Source organism: Pipra filicauda, unplaced genomic scaffold, assembly GCF_003945595.2.
Source record: "Pipra filicauda isolate LSUMZ 115617 unplaced genomic scaffold, ASM394559v2 scaffold68_size4259465_pilon, whole genome shotgun sequence".
Lineage (NCBI taxonomy): Eukaryota > Metazoa > Chordata > Aves > Passeriformes > Pipridae > Pipra > Pipra filicauda.
In genome coordinates, this window is record NW_024104853.1 from 2,166,888 (window position 1) to 2,193,645 (window position 26,758).

Consider the following 26,758-nt stretch of genomic DNA (forward strand, 5'->3'; position numbering starts at 1 on the left):
CAGTGATAGGCTATACAAGTCTGATAAAATCAATTAGAGGTGATTTGTTCCCTCTATTCCTTTAAAATATTTAATCATCTTTTACACTGACAAACTGAACATTCAAATATTTGAAGTGTCATGAATAGTCTCCTATTACAATAGTACTAAATACACATCTTCCCATCAGGGGACAGTAATGAACCTTCTTTCACATTCCTGGATCACATAACAAATTAAACATTTTACTTGGGACAAATATCTCCAATCCACCTCCTAGATCCCTGTCATGTGGGGTTCTTTGGTTTTGTTTGTTTCTTACTGAAAAAATTCATTACATCACTGCTCAGCTATATCAAAATAATCTTACTAACACTAATAGGGCAATTAAACATTTTCTAGTCTTTTCTTGAACTGAATGTTTTCAACCACAGAGCAATCATTGTAAACAGTATTTAATGTGGAGTTTGGATTAGTAAAATGAATGAGCGAATAGTCTCACTTCAAATTAGTCTGACAGAAGTAATAAAGCAGAAATTGATACCATAGTTTCCAGTTCGTATCCTGTAAAGAGCGAAAGTAGAGGAACTGGAACAACACGGGCCATGCCCTCACGAACTGCTGCAACCTGTTCATCAAATTCATGAAGCCTGCAAAGAAACATTTTTGGAGTTTCTGTGAATGTTATTTCTAGCAATTATTTATAGCAATTACCGTGACATCAAAGCAAGTTTAACCACTCTCCTCAAGTCTCCAGTTATAAACCAAGGAACATTAACATTTATCACAAAATACTTGACTTTATACACCAATTCATATTGCACAGCAAACTCAATATGGAGAGATACCTCCCAATGTTTAGGATATTTTATTCCCAGTATTATTCCTGTGCTATGCCTGGCAAAACCAAACCAATACCCAATTTGGAAACAACATACTTGTCATGAGTTAAGACTGGCCCCCCCTGAGAGTCGGGGGGCTCAGAGGTGATTGGGTGCCAGGGCAGTGTTCCCTGGAGAGCCAGTCACCACTTGTCTTGTTCGTTTCTGCTGAAAAATCATATATACAGAGCCACTGGAAGCTGCTGGCAGTTTCTGTTGGTGTCTGCTGCGTGTAGGTGTAGGAGGCCAGGGGGTGGCTGGGCTCCTTCTTGCCCCCTCCAGCGGGGAGAGGGGAGCCCTGTGGCCCCCCAACTCTGCCTAGGGCAGAGTTAGAGACAGCATTGGAGTGAGTGTGTGTTTGTGAGGGACACGACTCACAAACAACTGGTAAGCGGGAGAGAAAGAAGGCAGGCCTTGCAGCCAAGCCTTCTTCCCCCCCCCCCCCTTTTGCAGTTAAGGTGTGGAGGGGGGCCTTTTCTTTCCCTCCACTGTAAAGTGGAGGAGAGGTTCAGCATTGAAGCAGAGCCAAGTGGACGAGCTGATAATGAAGCAGCTCGGTACTAGGGAGAAGAATCCCAGGCGAAATCGGAGAAGGGCCAGAGAGAGAGAGCCTCGGGAGTTGCCCTGCCGAGGTTTGACCAGGGGCAGCCGAAAACTGACTTGGAGGACGTGTACGTTGATAAGCTACACTACAGCAGCCTACAAAACCGAGGTATGAGACTGAGAGAGAGAGATCACACAGCAGAAATGACACAGGACCAAAGAGAAAGGACTCAGAGCTACCTTCTTGGACTTTGTGAGGAAGGAAGGACTTCCACAAACAGCTGGAGCTTGGTGAGGGGGGAGTGTTCGGGTCCCCGAACACTCCCACGAGAGAGAGACTGGTTACCTATCAGCCTGGAAAGGCTTTTCCTGGACTTAAAAGGAGAAGCTTTGAAGAGACTGATAGAAGTGTAATATATATATATATATATATAGTTGCTTTTAGTTTGTACAGTATATTTATTTGCGTAAATAAATGTAAATACTTCCCCCTTCCCCTAAAAAAGCCTCTTGCCTGAAAGTTTTTCCTTCGGTGTTGAGATAAATTGCGGGAAGGGGTGGGGGAAGCCTGGTAATTGGATTTTGGATTTCTAATGTGGCTCAAACTGCCACAATACTCTTGGGAAAAGAGAGGTTGTGTCTTGAAACCTTAAACATTCTCAATATGTGATAGACATTACAGTAAAAGAAAAATGGGTCTAAACTAAAACATGGTTTCTGTGGGGACAGGAGGTTTTCTGATTTCAGGGCAGATACCGATAAGTAACATTTTGCCGCTTCTGATGCCACACATGATTTGTATTTTGGGGTTTTTTTCCCTATCAAATAATTTCTGAGATGTTTTACAGAGCTCTCCAGAGCACAGATTCACATGTTTCATAAGTCCTGTCTTCAGGCTTATGAAGTCATCACCAAAATAAACAAAGATGTCAGGACAAGTTTGGTCTTTTGAATCCACTTTTCCCTATGGATTCTACTCAGGTGCTAGTTTTCCCTCTCAAGGGCTTCATATAGTAAAAACCTGATACTTAATCTAAACCTTTAAACGTTTCCCCCAAAGGCCTTTTGACTGCAAAATGCTTTAGAATTGCTTGTGTCCTTTGAGAATAGCCAGAACTGGCAATAAAACAAAGCCATTTCTTCAAAGGAATATCCACTCCAAAAGAAATCCCTCTCTCTACTGTCAAAATCAAGTTTAAGTATTTGTTCATAACCATTTATAGAGTAAAAAAAAAAAAAAAAAGAAAAACAAAGACTAATTCAGTAGTTGTTGCCAGACACTAACTAGAAACTAATAAGCAAGTATATAGTGACAACACAGTCTTGCTCAAGCACTCTCTGAAGCAGATAACTATGGTGGAGTGAATAAAACAGCCATGAATCAGTTTCTCACCCAAATTACCTAAATTTCCATATTTCAGTAGGCACTAGACTTACTACTTCACATAGATGCTTATGGTTGCTTCTTAGCTGTGCTCATCTAGATTAGCTACCTGGCTACACAAGCAACCAAAGGCCTGTCTTTTCAAATACTAAACACTATTTGCATTTCAGTGCAATGTTTGTGCAATCGGATATGTCTGTCTCGTATTGGCCTCATAAGCCACCAGCATGCCCGTAACAAATGTGGATAGAGCCTTCCTAAATCTTCGTTCACGAAGCCTAGCCATGATGATGATGCAATGTTGGGCTCTTGGCCCTTTTCGGCTTTCACCTTTTTTGGTGCGTGTGCATAAGTGTCATATCCAAGGAACGAACATTTTGTTTTGTCTATTCCAACTTAGATAAGAATAAAGTAAGAACTCAGCTGATACTGCCTTTGACTGCAATTGATGATATGAAAAACTATGAGTGCAGCAGTACTACATCTATGTTCTCTTCACAAGATCAAGCCTATTACTTTAGTGCATAGGAAGAACTAGATGCATGGGACATTTCTACACCTGTAAAACTGGCTGCCAAAACTGCTCTGTCAGGTCATACCTCTGTCTAGAGCCATACCTGCTTGTTTGTTTTGTTTCCTAAAAACTAAATTTAATCTTTCTCTCCTTGGAGAGATAAGTGAAATCAGAAATTCAACACTGCAATCCTGTGAAAATATTAAAATATTTGTGCATAAGAGGTTGAAGTAGTACACTGTTTAAAAGCTGTTGCATACTTTTTGAAAGAAAATGTGTATTCATGTCAATAATTTTAATGATTTCTTCAACAAACCTGTAGTTTATTGCCAGCCTCACATATTCTGCTCTGTTATCCAGTGTAATATGGGTGTACTTAGAACTCAGCTGAATATCTTGACCACTTGCATTAGGCACAGTGAACGGGAGGCTCATAGCTTCAAACTCTTCTGAAGTAGCTTCATTATCTCGAATGTACATAAGCCCAGGAATAAAATCCTTATCAACCTTTTGAAAGTAAAAAACCCGAGTTAAACTCAGTTTATTAGCATTACACAACAGTGTCTCTTGTATACCAAAAGCAGTGCATCACATGTTATCTGCCAAAAGCTTTGATGAATGTCTGACCAGAATTCATCGAACTTAATTTCAAAAACATAAAACGGCTTAGTATTTTACATAAAATTTCATTATGTTGGATGTTGGAAAGTGTATGTGGTTCCAGATTTCAACCTTTTTGGAGAGCATTTCCCAAGAAGCTGTATTTTATGAGAAAATGGATTTAAAGCTTAAAAAAATAATTATCTCTACCAATGCTGAGTTTGGTACAAAAGGAATCCCCTTAGTGACAAGTGAATGACTCAATGCTTTTACAGTAAGTACATTTCTACATGACAGGATTTGAGAAGAAGCTCTTCTTTGTACTGAAGATCTAAGTCTTATCCTACATTTACTGAGCTCATTAAACAGACATTGAAAGTTTGGGATATTCAGTATGTGAGCACAAAGTAGTAGTAGTTTGCACTCATTTTCTTTTACTTCAAAACAGTGCAGGCATGTGCACTCAAATCAGTTGGCACAACAGACAGTAAGAGCTACAGAAAGGTCTACTGGAAGTAGGAATTCCACCACAAAGATTTGTCTAGTCAAACCCATGAGATTTAAGAATGCTCTAGAATTCAAATAGATTAAACACTTTTGAACAACTCACATTTACAGTTTTAACAGTCAGTACAAATCATCCTTGTATACTGGCTCAAAATGTAAAAGGCCAGTCAAAATACAAGCATATGGAAAATATGGGAAACTAATCACTCGAGAAAAACTTATGCTAGAATCTGCTTGTCTGCTGTAAGCTATATCCTACTCAGGAACTTCATCATACTTACCTCACTGAGATCAGCAATTGTTAGATTCATTCCTGCAAGCTGTTTCCACACTGGCTCAGCCAGGTTGAGGCTCAGAGGGCTGCCAGTCCGGATAGCAATGCCCAAAAGTACACCTGTAAGTTTAAACACTTTTTTTTAGATTCCCAATATTCTGATCATGTAATGCCAGTAGCATATCACAAAGTAGCTAAGAAATTACCAAGAAAACGAAACATGTTCATATGCAGGAGTGACTTGGCAGCAGGATTTAATAGGAAGCAATCTCTGTTTGCTCCAGATTCATCTCTTCCATTTGGTGTCACAATTAACAGAGGGGTCAGCCCATTCTGAAGCTCTTCACACATTTCTGCTATTGATTCACTATAACCTCCACCACAATCATCCACAGATTCACCTTGAAGAAAAAAGGCTCAAAATTAAATGTTCTTTCAAAAATAACTGAAGTATTGAAACAAACTGTATTTCATTCCACAGGGATAACTGAGTAAACAAAAGTTCACTAAAAGCTGCGCTGTCTTATCTCTTCGTATGAAAACACTTGAAGTTTTGCTCTCTGGATGTTTCCAGCTCATTGTAAAATGCATTATTTAGAAGATTATATGACATATCACAGTGACAAAAATACTATTTTGACAGAATGTAACTAATTTTTTTTATCGCTATCCACTAATCAAAATAAAATAAAACAGAGCTAGAAAAGGAAGTGTAGCTTTGAATTTCACGAGTGGCATTTTAAAGTAGATATATTTTATTGAGCCCATATTCCGTAGATAGAACGGCTCTTCGATTTCAAATATTTTTCATTAAAAAGCTCAAAGTGATATGGTGATTTGTAGAAACAACCTTACCAGTAAGACTAGCTAGTCAGGATTAATTACCAATTCAGACAGCTCAAAAACCGGTTTAGGTTTTGCAGAGTGTTTGCAGCAAGCAGAATAGCTGCCCCTGGAATTTGAGGAGAATCACAGACACATTTCCAATAAACTTGAGGGGTTTTATAGAATAATTTAAAAAGGTTTTTTACTTCCTAACATTTTAAGCACTTTGTCTACACACATACATTGTTTTCTGTATCACTTCCTTCCTTCAGGTTCTCCAAGAGTTAACTGCAACGTAGAAGGGTGGGGTGAGAAGAATTCTCTTACCAACAAACTTGACTTTCCAAACACGATGAGGAAGCAGAAGGCTATCAGGGCTAAAGGAACTCATTTTAGCACACATCTGTCCAAACACTGACTTTGTACCATCAGGTCCAGCCAGTCCTCCTTTACTTCTGGAACGCTTTACCTATTGAGTAAGCATATTATAAAAGTCACAGTAAGAACATATTTCAACTGGCATTACTGTGCATATAGATAAGGAATTCTCAGTACCCTCAACCACCAACACCTTACTTATCTTTCATTTCAAACAGTTCTTTGTTCATCTGTCACTACTCAGCACTATATCTGTTTATCTTTAAAAGAAAATGAAAAGACAGAGGGATGTCAATGATAAAGTCTGATGATAAAGACTTCTCTCCTTATTTCTGAAGAAGCAGCCAATGCATCAGCAAATTCAGTTTTTCTGATTGTAATTTTCATCCTGTCTCTATTCACGCAGTCAATTGACAAATCTGGGTAAGTTTTTCATATGAGACAGATGAGAGGCTGTGTTGTTGGCCAGTAAACTGAATATGTGTTAGTCTTATATAGTTAATGTTAGTCTATAGTTAATGATAAGAACTAAATATGTATCTATGATACTTACTAGGAGTCTCTAACAATGAGTAAGTGCTACCAAAATACATATGCATATAGACACAAAGGTAATGTGTTCTAAGGCACCTACAGAAAAAGTGTATTTTAAGAGCTGATGAAGATTCATAAGAATTGGCATGCAAGGAAAATCCCACGGATTCTGCTGCAAGAGATGCACACAAAGATGGTAAGAATATAAAAAGCATTTCACCAGTATAGAAAGGAAAGAAATCGAAAGTAAATAGAGGGCTGGAGAAACACAAGGTATTTTTTTCCCCTTGTTGTTCTGCAGGTTATATTCTCAACCTGTTCTGACTGCAAAGGAACTCCTACAGTGCACACAGTTCACCAATATCTGTGAGAGTGTTCATTCAGAAATAAATCAGACTCATCCCACTAACCTGTATTTAGTTCCACTACAAGCTATAGTGCATCTCAAAATCCAGTTGTTCTGATGGTTTTGGATAAAACAACCATCATGTTTCTTTCAGGTTTTATTGAAAGACTGACATACCCAAATCTGCCTCATGTATAAGATGTTCTGTATCAACACAAGCTGGTTTTATTTCAGTGGACTTCTGAGAAATTTGTATGCCCAAGAAGTTTTACGTTGAGAACTAAGTCACTGAGTCTTCTCTTAAAAGGAAGAAAGTATGAATAGGTCTATGAAAGCACTAGTTAATTCACTGTTTTTTCAAATCTCACACTTAACAAATTAATCAAGTGACAATAAAAACGGAAGAAAACCTGCCTGAACTGAATAGGATGGAATGCACATTCCATTTAGTATTTATTTCCTAACACTTAAATTTCACTTGATTGATAATTTAGATGCAGGAATGATTAAAATGTGACTTTTAACAAAGCAATTTAAGAATGCCATGAGGGATTATAGGCATTTCTGCCAGCATCTTACTATAATGCTTGTTGACAGATGCCCATAATAAGTTATTTTAGGTTACTAGCAAAGAGTAAAACACTTCACTGAAAAACGGCAAAAATTCATACAAATACATTTAGGTCACAATCCACCACAGATATTTTTCCTTTTATTGTACAAGTCTAGAGCACAGTATCTTGCTCAGGTTTCAAAATCATCCCTTATTAAACACAGATTGTACAACATCTCAATTTTTTAAAATACAGTTCCAGCCTTCTTGCAGATCAGATAATTTTTAGCGTAAAACAAGTTAATAAGTTAATTAGAACCCAAGAAGGATTTTCATAAAACAGTCTTCCATCAGAAGATACCAACCTATGGAAAACTGTCCATTCTTGCAACAGAGGAAATGAGGCAGCTCAGAAGCAGCATTCAGTAAAGTGTGGAAGAACCAAATTCAAGAACTTGCCCTAATGAATAATCACTTATTGTGAGCAGCACTATTGCAACAAAGGGGGAGAGTCACTCAAGTCAATCTGTAAGCTGGTTAAAGTGTTTTCAAGTGATGAAGAACAAAATTTAAGTTCTTTTTCTGAATCACAAAACTTTGTATTTGTCTAAAACAGCCTGAAATTACCCATCAAAATATTGGCCATTCTATGAGACTCTCTTCAACCCATAGAAGCTGGGAGAAATGTAGTACATAAAGCCATGCAACTGTACACTAACAAAAAAAGTTTACAAAAAGATGATGGCTTCTCAGTAGGAATCAGCCAAGAAAAAGAAATATATACAGTTCACGGACAAGACAGATCTATGAAGAAAACGAACACAATTCAAGGATATGTCACGAAATCAATCTCCAGAAGAGCCAGTGAAGTATCAGTGTAATAATTATAAGAGCACAGACATAGTCTCACCCGTACATTGAGTTTCAGTTACCTATGTTCAAAATGAAATGCTACAGAAAAAATAAGAGTATAAAAAGGCAAGGAGTAAAGAAAAGACTACTCTACACAAGCAAACAAAAAACCTTAGCTTGATCAGTGTAGTAAAATGAAGGCTGTCATGAAGTGAGAGTTCTTTAAAAATACATTTTATAAGGTAGAAGACGAAACCAGGACAGAAGAATGATATTCAAACTGAAATATAACCCTCAAAAAAGAACAAATCATTCATTCATATGCTGTGCCTACTTTAAGATCAGATCATTTTTACTCATGTTATTGAGATTTCTATAACCCACGTTTAATAAGGAGAGACAGTAGAGAACATTAAACCAGGGGATTCCTCGCAGTATTACATTAATGAAAGCAGACAATCTCCTTCATAACTGAAATTTTTTTCCTTTTGAAAAGGAAGGAATTCCTTTCAACTGCGACGGAAAGATACATTTTATCAGCATTCTGAAAGTGTCTGTCTATAGGTCATAACACACTGTCCTTTCGACACCACACGAGCTACAAGCTACACCCGTACTTAAACACTGGATAAATCTGATCTGCTAGTAAGAGGGTCAGTAAGCAAACCTGAGCACTGGAACCCTGTCTAGACATATAACTGCTAGTTCATTTTCTGGACTACTTCTATTACACCTTTCCAGAACAAGGCTCAGATGCTGTTTTGGAACATTTCACTTAATGACTATTCCCAGAAATTACTATGGATAAAACTGCATCAAATTTGGTTTTTATGCCCTGTGCAGTCCTCCAACAGCATCCCAAACTGTCTCTGTGCATTCAAGCTACACTCCTTTATGCTACACCTCAAAGCATAAAATATCTACACTCAATTTTATGCTACAGAAACACCAGGCTGGCACTTGGCTGAGTTACAGTACGGCCATCACATGGTATTTCACACACTCTACATAAAACTGTGATGTCCCACCTTTACGAGACTCCCAACAGAAAAAAAACAGGGTCAAGCTGTATGTAAGGTGAATGTGATCTACTCTAAAGGAATCTGGTCCATGTAATAACCCTTGATCTCAGGACAAGGGAGTGGTGTTTTGCCTGGTTTTACACTGTAAGTTAGACAGCTGTTATGTCCAGTTATGGTACTTCCAAAGAAACCACTGAACAGCAAGGGATGCTAAGGAAGTATTTTAAAAAACAAGTTAATATCTGGAAAACAGCTTTAAATTAAAAACTCATCTGTTTATTTTATACAACTGAAGATGAAGTGAATTGACTGCACCATATATCTATAAACTGCAAGAACAGTTTTCTGAAAGCAAAGGCATTTTAAGGCCTACTTGCACTTTTAACTTACAACTGCAAATAAGATGAACATTTTTAAACTGACAATTAGGTTTTTTGTAACTATGTAAGGCAGCTTTGAATCGTCAATTAAATATTATAAAGGATCGAATCCACATTCTCATTCTCAGCAAAAGATAACTCAAGAAATTGTGAGCCATTCTTTGTACACTGTAATCAGGCTAGATATGTAATCAGGTCCTTTTTAGCCTTCACTTGGCTAAATCTAGGAAAGACTTGTGTTAAAGCAGTACTTCATTTCCCACAGAAGAAGGGAAGCTACCAATTCATTTCTAGAGTTCAAAAGACAGATTTAAGTAACAAACATGCAAAAATACATGAGAAAGCCTATCTCAATTAATGAACTCAACAGTTCATTAAGGAGGACAATAGCAAACGAGCCCAAAACTTACTCACTAGTTTCCTGCCTAAAATGGTTGCACTCACTAATTTATTGAACTTTCTGAATACGAACACAAAAAGTAATCAGAAAATCTCTGGCACTATAAACTAAAATACCACATTTTTATCACAGAACATTACTACAAAAAATTTTTAAGTGCACATAGAAAATGGCAAAGAAGCAGAAACAGCCACAACAGTGTGTATTTCTGTTCACTAAAAGAAAACTAATCAGTCAAAATTTTCACAGTCTCTCCACTTTAACCTTACAAATAGATGTTCTTACTTTTTCCAATATACCAGGAAAAAAAGAAAGAAAAAAGAAAGCAGCACTAAAGAAAAGAAATGCATGAGGACTCTGTAAGATCAGGCTTCAGTCCATTTAAATGAAAACAATGGTTTACTATTCTATGTTACAGAAATATCTATGGAAAAAAGACACATCTGGCCTAAGGCACAACATTACATTTTCTAACGTCAATGACAAGGAAAAAAGCACTTTTGTATCAAAGAGTTCTGCAATCAATATGACCACATGTGATGACCAGCAACAGACAAGAGTTTATCAGCCTGATACTTAATTATATTCAAAAGGTTTTTTCCTTTGCTTTTTTTTTTTGCCCTTCCTGTTCTCTGTTATGAAAGCAACAGCTGAGTAATTCAGCTGATCATCTGGAAAGGTAAGAAAAGCATCAGAATCTCTGTTCTCTTAAATTATCTAATATAGTGAGTTTTGAAAAAGCAGTCCTTTGTCAAGCAGGACATACTTTGCTCATTAGAGTCTAAATCATTCACTTAACATTTCACAAAGTGCCCCCCTCTCTCCAAATAACTACAGTGTGGATGAAAACATACTAAAAATAAGTAGGCCTTACATTAAGTTATTCATTGTTTGATTCACTGATAAAAATTAAACTCTTCAGTACTCAGATACCAAACAGCTGAAAAAAGGGGTTTGATCAACACAGCACTGCAGGCTAAACATATAGATAGTCCATGGAAACTTCAGCATCAGATACCTGTATCCTGTTGAGCTCTACAACTGGCCCATGCTGACGATCTCTCACCATAGTTGCTTGCACAACTTTTCTGAAAGCTGCTTCCTAAAAAAAGGAAAGTACAAAAAGTTAAGATAGTGGTAAAATTGCAATCAAATAAGAATGCTGAACATATTTCACAGATCAACACATACTCAGTTCAACTCAGAAAAAAAAAGACTCAACAGAATAGAGAAACTATCTATGCTATCCTTCAGCAATTTCTTTCTGAGTACACAACAAAACACTAGAAAAGGCATAACACATCTGAGTCTTCTTTAGAAGAAATAAAACAAGCAAATATGTCAAAACAAGTTTTGACTTATTAAAAACAAACAAAATCAACAGAAGATAAAGCTGTGAGATGTTAGTCAAGGATCATGTTATTTGCACTAATAGGATTCACGTCTATTAGTGAATAGTGGGGATACTAAAAAAGTAAAGAAGAAAGTCCCTCTTGTATAACTCAAAATCATGGCTTGAAAGGTTGCCCTGCCCCCAGATTCACTTATTATTAAGCAACCAACATACTGATGAGTACAGGTATAAATTAGTTTATACCAGAATTATATATGTATATGGAGAATAATTAATGTCACAGAACAACAACCACGAAAGCAAAAAAAAGCTTTTTATGCAAATTCAAATATCTTAGGTTCTCTCACTAAATATTTGGATCTGATTTTACAGCCAGTTTCAAGCAAGATTAAGAAGATTTTTAAGTCTTTAGAATCTCTGACAGTAAGCCTGACTTAGACGTCTAGATATGAATATGGCATTGCAACTGCTGTTGTCTCTGTTGAATGTTTCTGACGTAAAATATACCTGATATCACATTTTATCTTATATGTGGAACCTTTCTGTAACTATTCTGCAGACTGAAAGTAAATGAGGTTGAATTTGCCTCCTGCACACCCATTCTTATACGTAACGTCATATACATAAGGACTGCAAATTAATAGCACTAACATGTCATGAACAGAACAGCTAGGATTTCTGTTTCCTTTTTCTCTAGTGTAGGTTTTGATGAAAAATGTGTTGCCTTCCCTTGATCTGTGAAGTACGTATACAGCTTGATTGTTCCACTACAAAATTTTACTGGAGTCTAGAAAAAGAGACCTTGAGACAACACATGCGCTAAGGAGTCTAGTTACAGGCCGTGTGTCTTGTTTAAGGACATAGAACAGCACTGCAGGGGGAAACTTAACTGCTTCTCTTTTCAAAGATATCTCCCAGCAGGTTTTTTCTTTTTATATAACGTTTTCTTTTTCAGTTAGACAAATTACTATGACACAGAAAATTCAGATCCAAACCTAATGATTATACTGAAGGCAAGTCATGTTTTCACAGGCTTACCATATCTAAAGTTTTGAGTAAGTCTTGCAGCTTCAAAGCATTATAATTATCTACATTTTCTCATGACTGACTTTACTTACAACCATAAAAATCCACTTTCATTACCAATTTTGGATTGAACTCTTGGGTATTCTATTCTCATTTTTAGCTCAGTCTAATAAAACAAGTTTGTACCTGCACACAGCTTTGGATCAACTAGTATATCACCTGATCTTGACAGAGGAATGCAAACAGGTATGAACTGGTAGTTGTCTACTATCTCACATTTTTTCCAGGAAACCATCTACTGAATTTTCTAGAAGAATTCAACTATACTACAAACTAAAGATTTACAGTGTAAAGTTATTGTCAAGATCAACGCACAAAAACACTATGTTGAACTGTGAAAAACACAGTAGAAAGAACACAAAGAAGTTTGCATCATCAGAATGCAAATATTTGAGATACAACTTACAGAACAAATTGAGATATATCGTCTTTCTTCAGAAAGTTCAAACAGTACATTAGACTTACAGTTACAAATCTCTCCCTAAAAAACACTCTGATAAAATACCTTTCCCTGTGATATCAGTATTCCCCGTAATGTGTCAAACCCAACCGAGGGTCCTTGGCCAGTTTCATCAAGTCTTCCTTCAAGATCAAACATTGGAATGCAAGGACAGAAAAGTTCTGAAATGTGGTGCAAGAGCAGAAGCCTGTTTCTTAATGAAATGATGGGAATTTCCTGCAGATGATTGTACTCCATAGGAACCTATGATAAAGCAATGATATCTAAATGTAATTTAGAATTATTATATAATTTATTTTATTAAATGTAACAACAACCTTTACATTTGTAGATAAATTTGTAATAGAAATTCGGATATTTGCTTATTCATACTGTCAAAATTTAATACGTGGAGTTCAGTTGTTTCTAAAAGATACCAATAATATCCATCTAAACTGAAACAAGTATTAAAAATATGACGGTTAGAATATAAGTGCTATTCCATATTTTACAATTTATCCAAGAACAAACACATTTTACATCCTGTCATCACTACACCCAGGTCTTATAGCTGAAATACAAAATATTCAAAAAACAATCCTCTCAACATAAATCAAGCAACAAAGAACTCCACTGAAAGGTATAACATTTTCATAGCTGCGATACAGAATTAAATTCCTGCCAATGTACAAACTCAGATACTGTTCTGCATTTGGATTAAAACCTGAATGAAGATGCTTTTTCAGCTCAGAAAAGCAGAATCCTTTGAAAATACAAAAGTAAAACAAAGTAACTGGCTCAAACATGAAGCCAAATCAAAGCACACTAAGCTTATGCAGGGATTTAAAAGGAAATGCGTCAACTGAAAGAGCATATAAGCATACGAAGTACATTTAAATCTGAATTCAATAAGCCGAATGTATTACCTGTGTAGGGAGCTTGCCAGCATTAGCAGGTTTACTGGTTGACCAAGCTAAAGTATGTGCTGAGCCACAGGCTACTCTGTTGATCTTTTTACCCTGAAGTGCTGCAACCAAGCGTGGTCTTTGGATGGCATTAGTTGTTCCATCTCCAAGCTGCCCTTCATCATTATCTCCCCATGTATACACTTCCCCTAAATCAATAAAAATAATTGATCATTCTGAAGCTAATACACAAGCTTTTTGCTCTTTTTTTTTAAATTAGTATTTATAAAACATCTAACTGAATGAGGTCTTGGGCTGTAATGAAGACTTCTAGGACTGATGGTCATCCTGAAATCCACTATCTAGTACAGATAAATCTTCAGTGACATATCTAGGTCTGCAGTCTACGTACAGCAGCTAGCACAAGATGCATTTCTCTCCTAGTAGTTTGTATAATTAAAGAGTTCTGTTCAGAATAAGAGAAAACGGTGGAGCAGAAGAACAACAGAACACCAGAAACATAATTTCACAGAAAAAAACAAAGCCAATATTAAAAAAAAATAATTTAAAAAGGCTTAACATTTTATATGAGACAAAAGATCCTATAAGTTATATTACTAGAAAGGACATTAAAATAGGTGCTCACAGTTGCAAGATAATTGGAAAATACTTTTAAAGTAACAACCTTGATCCTGAGCATTCATTTTCTGCTGCTATATTCACTATTCACATTCATTTTCTGCAGTTATATTTCACTAGCACCCATAAAACACTCAGCTATTGTGTAGATTTGTTAATTAAATGGGGGAGTGAGTCCGCTACAAAGGATATTCAGTATCTCAGCCTGCTCTGTAAGAAGCAATATTGTTTGTGAAATGCTTCATTTAGCAAGTTAAATGCTTCAGCAGGTCCACAAGACTCTGCAAAAAATAAAAAAAGCCGAATGCATTCAGTGCTACTGCTTGATCATTCTGTAATTACTTTTAGAGTTCCATATTTTTCTTTGACCATCAATGTTTATGCAACTTGAATTCTTTAATTTTCATCAATTTAGTTTTATGTGATCACTTTAAATCAACATCATGCTTGCTGCTTAAGAAACACGCAACATCTGCAAACATAAAATGTATCCATGCACACAGAGAACCAGTGTTTTTTACAAGGACAACCTACCAACACCTGACTAAAAGATAAAGTTTCATTTTATTCTAATTCAGTGCTAAGAACTAAATAAATTATTTGATTATTATACCATCTTCAGTGCAGCAAACACAGTGCAAAGACCCTGTAGCAATTGCAATGACTTTCTTTCCTTGCAGTCCCTGCACTTGTCGTGGTCTTCTAACATGGTCATCAGATCCATGGCCTAAGCGATGATAATCTCCTTTGCCCCTGCACAGAGAAGAGTAAAAAAGTTCAAAATTGTGTTTTAATTGTGGAAAAAATGTAACGACAGACCATGTCTGACATTTGCTCTGCAGATGTACTTATAAAGTCCAATATCAAAATATTCTCCAAATATTCAACTTAATCATCTCTATTTTGTATCAATGTGATTCTGCTGACACAGTACAAATTCTTGTGCTGTTCCTACTTATTCTGCATAGGTCCTTTTAACACTTTTGCAGGGGGTGGTTTATTTTTTTCTTCTTAAAGGGTCAAGTATTAGAACCATTTATCTGCAAAAACAGTACGTTTACTGATCTCAGAAACTTGAACTTCGTACAGTTTAAGGATATCTAACGTCACGCAAACAAGGTGGCAGAGGCAAGTTGGGAAGGTATTTTGCTTAGTCTTTTTAAACATTTTAGTCTAGTAGTTTAAATGACAAAATTCGGAGTGGTGTAGGAAGATTAAAACAATGAACTCTAAAATTAAATTCTCACATTGCAGCCACCACAAGCTAGACACAATTCTGATAATACATGAGAATGTCATTTATGCTATCATCTTCCACCCTGCATGACACTTCATGCTTATAAATTCTACTATCTCCAAAACAAAATACTTGGATTTTTCATTCACAGCACTACAAAATGTTCCCCAAAGAACATTAGTGGATTACTAATCAAGATAGAGGAACTCAGAAAATTTTTGATGGGGTAGATCAAAACAGTGAAGGCAGTGTATTACTAATATCTGTTACAGACAAGGTTACATCTAATACTGTCAAAATAACTAATACAGAATACTTACCATGTATATACTGCTCCAGATTTGGTAAGGGCCACAGAAAATTGTGATCCACATTCTACTTTAACCACTCCAAGACCTGTGAGGGAATCAATCTAGAAAAATAATACCAAATCAAATCAGAGTTAATTAAGGAGACTATAAATCCATAGATTGCAGTCTTAAGTAAAATATAACGTCCAAATGTATGTATATTTACAAATCAAAATGTTTATGTAGATAATTTAGAAGAATTTACTCCCTTCATGTTTCTACTGTTTACCACAAACACTAAAAAGAAGCTCAAATTTCACAAACTGTTGAAGATCCATCTCTGGTATGTTTTTCCAATAGTTACTTGGCAATTGCCCCAAGTAGCAATGATAAGACTTTGTCTGCAAACACTCAACATTAATCATCCCCAGCTGGTATGACAAGGATGTGATTCTGCTGACATAATAAAAATATTTATACCTCCAGTAGACTCTTCCTATTTATTATTATCCTTATGCTGCTTTACCATCAATCCTATGGGACTGATGACTGATGAAAGATAAACAAACTATTTTCACATTATGTTACATCATGCTGGAAACATTTGAAGACTGAATGGGGATACCTCTATCCAAGTAATAAAGTGTGATTCTGGATTTAGAATCTAAAATCCATTGTGCGTAGGCATACACAATGAAACACACATTTCTCACACACAAGCAAACATTCGTCTTCATAGTAAGTACTGGAATTCAAATTTGATTGCTACACTGATTTCATTTGTAACATGAAGAAATTCCAAGTCAGCCATGCATTCACAGGAAGGGTTTAATATAAAGTTTAATGTAAGTTTAATATAAGTAAGGTTATTTTTCAACTAATTGATACCCATTTCTGGAATGAACTTATGGTTTCAGGAGTATTATAGAAATTTATTAACACAAATGAACATGAAGATTTCTTGGTAAAATGTAATGTTTTGACAGGAACCAAAATTAAAATGATAAATACTGCTCAAACCAGCAATGCCCTCCAAAGAAAAACCTTCAAGTGCAACTTCATCAGTCAGCACAAAACTCAAAGACTTGTTATTGGAACCTATAAACTTCATCTTAATGACAGGCAGCAGAATCCTGATGTCCCAAGATGGGTCAAAGTTTGCACATATTGGCAAATCTGTCTTCAGTGTTCTCCACCAACATCCTGATTTCTAAAGCAATGAAAAAAATTACACTGAAATACCTTCATTGGTACTTTACAGCCATCACTACCTCCTCTCCCAAGTTTTCCATAGTCTCCATCACCCCAGGACCAGACTGTATCATCATCAGTCAGGCACAACGTCTGTGCATCTCCACTGCCACAGGCTATATCAATCACACGGTAACCCTGGAGAGCTTCCACCTGTAACAAAATCACCCATTTTTGTTCACAATAAAAGACTCACTCATTTAGTTTCAGAAAAGATGACAAACCCAACTTGCAGAAGTGGTTCAGTGGAACTACAAGTCTGAAACAGCACAGGCATAAGCAAATAAAGGCAACTCAAAGAGCTTTGCTCTTTTCAAAACAGCAAAATGAAAACTAACTATGCATTTTAAATATAGGATTTATTTATTTTAACTGGTGAACTAGTTAAATTTTTTGACCTAAAATGTCAGGGAAAACAATTAATACAAAATACCTAAGGTTATTAAAGACTATATTCTGTTCAAATAATTTCAGGCTCTCTGGGCAAATACAGTAAGAGGAAAAAGAAAAAGCCTTGTTTTCAAATAGTCTTTTACTAGTTTTCAATTTTTGAGCACTTGCATCATAACCTGAATGTAATCAACGTCTTTTGAAATGGTGCCATCTAGTGACGAAGTATGGGATTTGGAATCACAAAGTAAAAGCTTAGTGACCCACATATACATCACATCCTTCCCATCCTCACAACTACTTGAAATAGATTATAGGTGGCACTACCCAAAGCAGGATGGAACTTCACATACTTCAACTCATCTACAGGTTATCTATTTTTGTACTACCAAAGAACACAGAGGGGGGAAAAGGAAAGGTGGGCAAACCTTGCTTTTTTGGGGCCAGGGGAACAAGAACATCTGAATACAGGTGGTAAGGTCCCAAAGAGGACTAAGAATGTATGATACCTCATCTCACGAATTAAAACACTGGAAAAAGTTAATGCTCATATGAATAGAAATATATACACAGAGCTATGAATAAAAATAACAAACTAACATTCAGTTTGAGTCAAAAAACACAATCTTAGCCTTTGCTGTATTTTCAGCAAGAGAATGCAGGTAGCAAAATGAACTCTCATTTAAAAGGCAGGGAAATTTTCTTAATATCACTATTTCTGGCTAAAAGCTCCTAGTTCACGAGTACAAGTCTGAATTTATCAGTATACTCATTCTTCTTACATTCCATACTGTCCAAGTTCTTATATTTACTACTTAATCTTCTTCATCAAAAACTGCTTAACTCAACTTACTTTAGCAAATAGCAATTAAATACTTCATAATTACTTTATTAAATTCTTATTAACTTAGTGTATACTTCTGTAACATGTCAGTATTCAATCATGAGAATCAAGAGTATCATTATTATGTCAGGAGAAAAAAGTAGTTTGTAAGTGACTAAGTGGCTATCACTGTAAACACTGTTGTATTTTCCAGGAAGTAAACAATGAGAAGACCCAGAAGACAAGGAACTCATTTTCAGTGCAAACTACATCTGGGAAAGGGTGAAATTTACTTACTGAGAGGTGGGGTGTTTGATTTGGGGTTTTCTTTAAACCTCTCTAAAAGAAATTCCCTGTAAGCTGTTTAGTGAACACTAAAAGCCACAAAGTTTGGAGCTCCTCTTTCATTTTATGCTCCCAGGTGTGGGAATTTGTTAATTTCTTATAGATACATGTCACTGTTTTGCCTTTTCATTCTCTATATGCAGAAATGCAAAAAGTTACTAATCAGAAGGTATGAACTGGACTAAGACTGTAATACTCCAAAGGTTTCTTACCAGTTTAGGTTTTAGTTGGTCCTCACTATCTCCATGCCCAAGGCGTCCATATCTTCCCTTTCCCCATGTAAAAAGGTCTCCTGCAGCTGTAATACAAGCGCTGTGTGCTCCCCCAGCAGCAATATCAACCACTTCTATACCTCTCAGAGACTCAATTACACGAGGACGATCACAAGGGCTGAAATAAAAACATTTGTCTGGACAAAACTTTCAGAACAGACCATTTCTACTACAAAACATACTAGTATAAAACACATAATGTTGCCCCCATGGACTTGAGCATTCCTTTTACTTTTTGGATCAGAACACTTATCTCTAACACAACCAAACTTCTCACTTAATGTAGGTAACAGTGCATGTGGAAAACAGGACAATGGCAGTTTTGCTCCCAAAAGGTTCCACATACCTACCTACAAGACAGATCTCAAAGGAAAGCCACTGAACTTTAGCATCCACAGATATGTTTGTTAGAAGATGATATCTAAATACAGAAATCAGAGGAACTGCTTATCTGAAAAATACTTTGTGGTTCTCCAATTTTAAAATATATGTTTCCACATCACTACTTAACCTGAATTCTGCACGTAGGCAGTACTCACTTTTAATACATAGTAACTATAATAAGTATCCATTAATAGTTTCTTTTAAAATAACATATCGGAGCGTTACTTACCTTCGGTTTCCATGACCCAGTTTACCATCTTCTGCTTCACCCCAAGAATAAACTTCTCCCTCAAAAGACAATGCCAGACAATGCTTTCCTCCTGAGTTCACTGCAACTTTCTTTATGAACACATGTTGAATGGATTCCAGTAAAGTTGGAGTAGAAACTGACTCTGTTCCTCCAATTCCAAGCCTACCACCTGCTCCATATCCAGTGGCATACAGCTTTAGAGTAAAGAATAAAATTTAATTTTATTTGCCTCATGCAGAACATTGACTGGAGATGTAGAGAATTCTTTAAGTATGTATGCCAGAATACAGCTAAAGGAAAGTCTGGAAAAAACAGTTTCTTACAGGACTTTTATTTTCTATCTTCTGGAATATAAGAAATATTTTGAAATATTTCACAAAAGCTTTCAGAAAATATGGCTACATTCAAGCCAAGAAGTCTCACTCACTTAACAGATTTCATTTGAAATCCTAAAGCTTGTTTTGTAAAACTATCAAGAAACCATAGCTTTGCAATATAACATCACAAAATCATCTATCACTATCACCTGTAGCTCTCTTTCCAACAGCACTATTCTAATGTTCTTTCTTCAGCAGAATACATACACCTAAACACAATTGCTACTTTCCCTTCCATCCCGTAAATACTGTTCTAAGTAGTGCTTTTCACTCTTTTTGTCTCTCTGACAATAATTTCTTTCAACAGAATGTCAATAAATATATTTAATCTACCCTTTACCATTCTCTGAATGATTAACAAGGACAATACTGACCCCAAGGAATCATTATAGTACTTCACTAGACGAATGTAACTGTTACACAAAGCTCCAGCTAAAATTCTCCATCATGTCCTAAACAGAGAGCTGCCATCTGTATAAAAATAAAGACTTTTCGAATTCATTAACTTATTTTTTTCTCCTATACCTTACACTAAACTTCTGCACTGTGATTCCTTTTTGCTCAGGATTTAAGCATCTGCAAACTGGATCCTGCAATATCTAATTTACATTTAGCCAAATGTGAATAATCTGAGATTATACCTCTCCCCTGTTAGAGAGATATAATCATCATTACATTTTACTGTCTGTCCTGTTTCATGGAACTCTGTGAGCACATTGCTTGTGCCCAGCTTTGTTTTCCAAAATCTGATCACATTTTTGAACCAAGAACTAAAATATGCATCTTGTTTCACGCATTTAATGCCACAGTACACTGCATTCTTAGAACGCACAGGTGGAGTTGGTACAGTTCAGATTCTTTAAAATAATAAAACAAAACTACTACTACCAATACTAATAATAAACCTGTACTATGCACATTATTTTTCATTTAGTCAAACCCATTCTGACTGATGATGAAATATTTCAAGGGAATCAAACAAACAACCATTTGTTGCATCCTTACTTTCCCATCAGCGGTCACTGCAAACAGAGTCTGTTCACCACCAATTAACTGCACTGGTCTAAGGGTAGCAAGAGCTTCACATGGAGTTGGGACTTTGACTTTTGCCCCTTCAATTCCACCAAGTTGTCCTCTGTGATTATGACCCCAACCATAAATTGTTCCACTGCCTCCAGCTGAAAGTGTCCAATCATCAGGTCGCCTGCAGAAAATGCAAAACAAACAAAATCATAAACGAGCTTTTTTAAAAGTCACAGAAAATACAGTTTATCATTGTACAATAAAAAAGCATCACAAGACCAAACCAGTGACAGCTGAAAGAAATAACCTGTTCATCCACTGGACAAGCTGCTCATCCTGTTCCCTCTTGAAGACATCATGGCACTCATGAAGAACATCCATATTTTCATTATCTGCCATTAATTCTCGGATTTTCTTTGCCACCTGTAAAATATTTTGTATTAAACAACTTTATTCAAATTATCAGTTACTCCTATTGCAGTTGGCATAAAATACTTCAATCTCAGTGTATCTTCTTACATGAAACACTTTCACATGTTCCATTAACCATTTAAAGTATTCCCACAGTACCTCATCAAGGAAAAGGCGAGGTAATGGTGTCCTTTTATCAAGAGCCACAGCAACCCTGGATGCCATACAGTATCTCCTGAACCAGGCCCATTTGTGTGTCTCTGCGCAGCAAGGGAGTGTGTCCAACTCCAGATCACAAGCCAGAGCCACAAGCACCTGCAGACAATCAAAAAACATTTTAGGGATGGATCAAAAATGTGCAATAAAAATTAATATGCATTTGATACAGTTGAACAGTGCATAGACCAGTAGGGCCTGAACATGGTCTCAAAGACACATAAAGTGCAAGGGACACTAAGAGTCATCTTCCTTACCCTCACTGATGGGGCAACATCAAGTGTACCCACACTATGTCATGTACCTAATTTCCTCTTCCAATCCAGAAGTTTTCATAACCTCCCAGGGAAAAACACTCCTAGATTAATTAACTTTTTTATATCAAATACCATGTGCTGAACTTTTTACCTTCCATTTCTAAACTAAGTCCCCTTCCTACAATTAAATGAATTTTCAACTGATTTTCAATGTGATTCGATTTCAAATCAATGTTACTGATGAATATTGTGAACAATGGATTACTTCTTCCTTGTATAAACTTTTGAGAATTTCTTTTTGTTAAGATAGGTAAGCTATCTTTAATTTCACTTTACTACATGGGAGGCTTCTTCAGCCTTATATTCTTCTTGCTCTTCTCTACATCTCCTCAACTAGTTTATTTTTATTTTGAAGTATAGGGTCCAAAACAGAATAGCCTTCCACTTAAGACACTTATTTGTTCCAACTGGATGTAAATAAAGCCTTCAGAGTATTTAACTAACTAAATAGAAATATACAACACTCCTATTAGGACAACTCGGAAATCACTTATCGAAAAGTGTAGCCTACTGTACTTCCAAGATGTTTTTCTGACCTACCTACCTCTGCCTAGCTAGCTACTTCTTATCCTTTATTTGTATATTTGATTCTCCTTTTAGAAGTATTCTGGGTTTGTCAGAAAACATTTCTGATATAGGACTAGGTGTGCTTACCATGTCTTACAAAAAAAATCCCAGAACTGTTCTAACAAATTCTTTAATGATTGCATTTCATTACCTTAAAGAAAGGACTATGGAGCAATTGTTTGCCACCTCTCACAATGGGGTCTTCATAGTCAAACTGTCGTTGCAAAGCTTCTGGAAGACCTTTAACCAAAGCAGCTAAAGCACTCCCTGTGAAACTCTAGAACATCACAGAACCAGAGAGTTAGTCTTACTGTATTCATTACAGAAAGTACATTATTTAGAAATAAAACCACAAATAACGTCCCAAACTACAGGAAGCTGTGTTAAGTATTATTTCCATCTGCTTCTTAACATAAAAGTATTTCTACCACTTTCTGGCAATTCCAAAAGCACATCTACAGAGTCTTGGAATTAGCCATTTTTTTACTAAAATAAAGTACCTTTATGGACTTGCAGACCTGTGAAAGACAACTATTCATTTGCCTATTTCCTATTTTGCCATTGATAGAAAAAACATACATCAGGGCTAGCATTTAATGCTTCACATACATCTTAATGTGAAAATTATGAAGAGGAGAGCATCACTGCCTTCTTACCAAAGCTCGTGTCTCTCCCTCGTTATCCCCTAAGATCCGGTTGATGTTAATGGACTGGCCAAACTCGGTTGTGAGCAGTTTCCGTAGTCTCTGCAAGGCCCACATTCTGTGGCCAGCAGCTAAAGAGAAATAAGTACACAAATAATGTAATTACTTAAAACAATAATTTTAACTTCAAACAAGCAGACTTAATTTTAAGACTATACCTACCTAAGGCACTCAGTTGAGCACAGGCTGCAAGAGAAGCTGCCAAGCGAGGAACTATACTCCTGTTGGAAGCAAAATTTAAGCGAAAATCCAACAAACACGTAACCAGATCCATTGAGGGACACGAAAGAATGCAACGATCTGAGAGAAGGTCTTTAGGGCCTGCAAGAAACAAAAAGCAACAAAAAAAAAAAAGCTGAGGAAAGTTTGTCCTCAGACTGAAATAAGAACAGAACATAGGTAGGATTTAGCTGACCAAATACATTACTGTAGAGTGCTAATCTGCATGCGAGTTGATCCATTCCACCTCCCTTTGAAGGGACTGAAGAAAGAGGCACTTTCGTTACCTAATTCACCTAATTCCAAAGCAAATGAATTGAAAAAAATAAAGGCATTTCAGATGAATTGTGCCCCAAAAGTATCCTCTCTTCACCAATGAAGAGGCAAACTAGAGTGATTACAAAATATTTTTATCTCTTCCCTATGAACAAGTGCACCTTCTCAGGACTTAGTTGAAAATGTTTCCTAAGTATGAAAGTATATTTTTCTTAGTATAAATGTAAATGAACTATTGAACTCTGGCATGTAAATACCATGCAATAAATGCAACTGTAAAAAGCAGACAAGAAAATCTACTCTCTTACCTGTCTGTAAATGCCATATGTGACACCTTACCTGCAGCTGGCATGATCGGGTAAACAGTGAATCGCCATCCCCATCCATTCACAGACCCATCGCTGATGAACTTCCACTTTAACTCATCCCCTGGAATTCTCAATTCACTAGACCAATCTGACCACTCACGACCTGTTATGGTAGGTAATATGAACATATTCATCTATACTGTCTGAGCCAATATGCAAGCCATTCATCCATAGCAACTTCTCTCCATGGTTACGCATTATAAACATTACATAAATGCTTTTAAGAAAAAAAGCTATGCAAAGCACATAAACGTAACTATAAAGATGTTACATGACCAAAACTGAAGTCTTTAACAGTTCTGTTAGCACTGCTAGTAGATAGCCTCAGTGCTTTTATTAGCACATTTAAGAGGCATTACAAAAGCTTACTAAAATCCACTGTCCTATTTTTAATTATCTTTCATATTACAAAAATATATAACAACATATACATTAAATTAAGCTTTACAGCTTCCAACCAGGAATCCAGTCAGAAATATCTCAGTAATGAAACGTGCATCTGAAACAGTCTGGGGAAAAATGGGTCAACACTAAAAGCCCACATCACGATTGTCCAGAGATATTAAGCACAGGCAGTAACTACTGCGACCTTTGCACATGATGTAGTGTATGGGCAGGCTCAACATAAAATTTGATGAGATTAAAAATGTTCTTCTAAAATCTACTACAAATTAATAGTTCTTAAAAATTAAATCAGAGATATCAAGATTAAAGATGTGAAGAATTCATGTAGTGTCACATATATAGGCCAGAGCAGAAAACAGAGAGAGCATCAAACTATTATTTTGGACATTTGACTATTATACAGAAATTCACACATGTTGGCAGGGGTGCTAAACACTGATTTTTACACCCTTAACTGCTCTTAGGAAGAAGAGGATAGTACAACATGCTTTTCTGAGAGATTCTCTATAATTAAAGATGCAAGATCACTCTGTGTGTCTAGATCAGATATCATTTTTAGTTTAAAAGAGAATTTGCATATCCCTCGCAAGAAGTCCGTCACAGGGAGTGGTACATTTCATTCAACATTTAACAGTAAACCACACAAAAAATTTTGGAAAAGCACTAGATCTCATAACCTGATCGGACGGAAACAATTCTGTTGACACCATCCATTATGGTGAGTGGGTCATGGCGCCGCTCTGTAGAACACTGGCGATCAAATTCTACCCTCAGTCCCTCGGCACCTAAACAGCAACAAAGAGTTTACAAATTTTTACAGAGCAATCAATACCGCAAATAAATGCAGTATTTTAGAAATCCACATGAAATCAAACAGAGTTGTTTGGAAGTCATAGCACTCATTAATAAAAACAACCTCCTTAAGTTTAATGACATTATTTGTCTGTAATTTCTTTTCTTTGCAAGGCTTAGATCACAGCAAGCTCATGTGAGTAGGGGCTAGCAGACAAAAGACCATATCAGAACATTCAAAATTAAAGTTGCAAAAGACAAAAAATGCCTATTAAAGTTAAGGCAAACAGCTCTTTATTGTCTGTAACTCTTCATAAGTACTAGGTAACTTACCGAAGGAACTACTACTGAAGGAAGTGTTAAAACAAAGTATTTTTCTTGCTCAAGACTAGAAAATAAGTGTTCAATTACTGACCCTGAAAAAGACTCAGTCCTTTTCAGTTCCGTAAATGAACAGAAAACAGAAATGATATACAAGTGCAATCACAGCCAGTGAACCCAAAAATGCACATTTCATCTGATCAAGATGCTCATGCAGTATGTAAGTGCATCAAAAAATACTTTTTTTATAGCAATATGATATGCAACATTTCAAAGCTCAATAAACATTTTTGCAAGCTAAGGAACAACTTAAGGCATGCAAGCTGGAAAATAACTGAATCTTAGCAATGTAACTCTAAGAACTCTGTACCTGGTATTTTAACTGTGCCACTAGAAGAGGTATCATCAGTATATGGATGGCTGCTTTCTACCACAACTGGTTGTGAAGAGAGGCGACCACTTTGTGAATCAGTTGCTACATCTTCTAGTTCAGTAACACAGAGCTCCAACAACATATCAGCAACCTAAGAAAAGAAAAATATACACTTTACACACAGTATGTTTGATTAGTCCAAGAAATCTAAGCCAACTACCATTCTCCTCAAATTTAAAATAACTTTTTTTCTGAATTCTGCTTCATAGACCGCGGTATTAATTCAAAAATACTCCTTTTGGTAAAGCTAGAAAAACTCCTGGAACTAAAAGCCAAACTATGTAAGTTTTCAGTAAGTAAATGACAACACATATAATTGTTTTTCCTTACAGAAAAAGCAAACTATTAAATCTAAGCTGTAAAGCATAGAGCAAGAGATTAATGAAAGGTATAAATATTTAACCAGTATGTAATATTGCAAATCACTGCTTAGGGAGAAAATTCCAATAGTACTAATTTTAAAAGAGCAGTTTCAAATAAAAATTCTGACTGCAAAATACAAAAACCCCACGCAAACAAGAGCTGTTCTGTTACTCACTATTAATGCTAGAAGCAAAAACCCCAGAACTAATGTATAAGTGCACATATAGCATGTATCTAATTGGACTGGGAAAACTACATCTCAAACCCAACATAAATACACTTAGCTAATCAATGAAAATTAAGGGGGTGGGGAGTAACAGTTTTAGAAA

General features: G+C 36.2%; 1 protein-coding gene across 2 annotated transcripts in view; it reads right to left on the reverse strand.

The window, feature by feature from the left end:
* The window catches only part of HERC2 (HECT and RLD domain containing E3 ubiquitin protein ligase 2), a 108,729-nt gene that overhangs the window by 1,812 nt on the left and 80,159 nt on the right, over positions 1 to 26,758 (reverse strand). For both annotated transcript variants that reach the window (XM_027726342.2, XM_027726343.2), the window contains exons 70-91: positions 26,004 to 26,157; positions 25,198 to 25,305; positions 24,087 to 24,218; positions 23,415 to 23,573; positions 23,205 to 23,323; positions 22,700 to 22,825; positions 21,608 to 21,763; positions 21,345 to 21,460; positions 21,020 to 21,218; positions 19,617 to 19,831; positions 18,944 to 19,121; positions 17,165 to 17,326; positions 15,953 to 16,044; positions 15,009 to 15,148; positions 13,778 to 13,965; positions 12,918 to 13,115; positions 10,991 to 11,074; positions 5,835 to 5,976; positions 4,889 to 5,083; positions 4,690 to 4,802; positions 3,618 to 3,808; positions 524 to 629 (exon numbers count right to left, since the gene is read on the reverse strand). In XM_027726342.2, the coding sequence (XP_027582143.1) occupies positions 524 to 629; positions 3,618 to 3,808; positions 4,690 to 4,802; positions 4,889 to 5,083; positions 5,835 to 5,976; positions 10,991 to 11,074; positions 12,918 to 13,115; positions 13,778 to 13,965; positions 15,009 to 15,148; positions 15,953 to 16,044; positions 17,165 to 17,326; positions 18,944 to 19,121; positions 19,617 to 19,831; positions 21,020 to 21,218; positions 21,345 to 21,460; positions 21,608 to 21,763; positions 22,700 to 22,825; positions 23,205 to 23,323; positions 23,415 to 23,573; positions 24,087 to 24,218; positions 25,198 to 25,305; positions 26,004 to 26,157 (3,273 nt within the window). The remainder of the gene's footprint in view (positions 1 to 523; positions 630 to 3,617; positions 3,809 to 4,689; positions 4,803 to 4,888; positions 5,084 to 5,834; positions 5,977 to 10,990; positions 11,075 to 12,917; positions 13,116 to 13,777; positions 13,966 to 15,008; positions 15,149 to 15,952; positions 16,045 to 17,164; positions 17,327 to 18,943; positions 19,122 to 19,616; positions 19,832 to 21,019; positions 21,219 to 21,344; positions 21,461 to 21,607; positions 21,764 to 22,699; positions 22,826 to 23,204; positions 23,324 to 23,414; positions 23,574 to 24,086; positions 24,219 to 25,197; positions 25,306 to 26,003; positions 26,158 to 26,758) is intronic.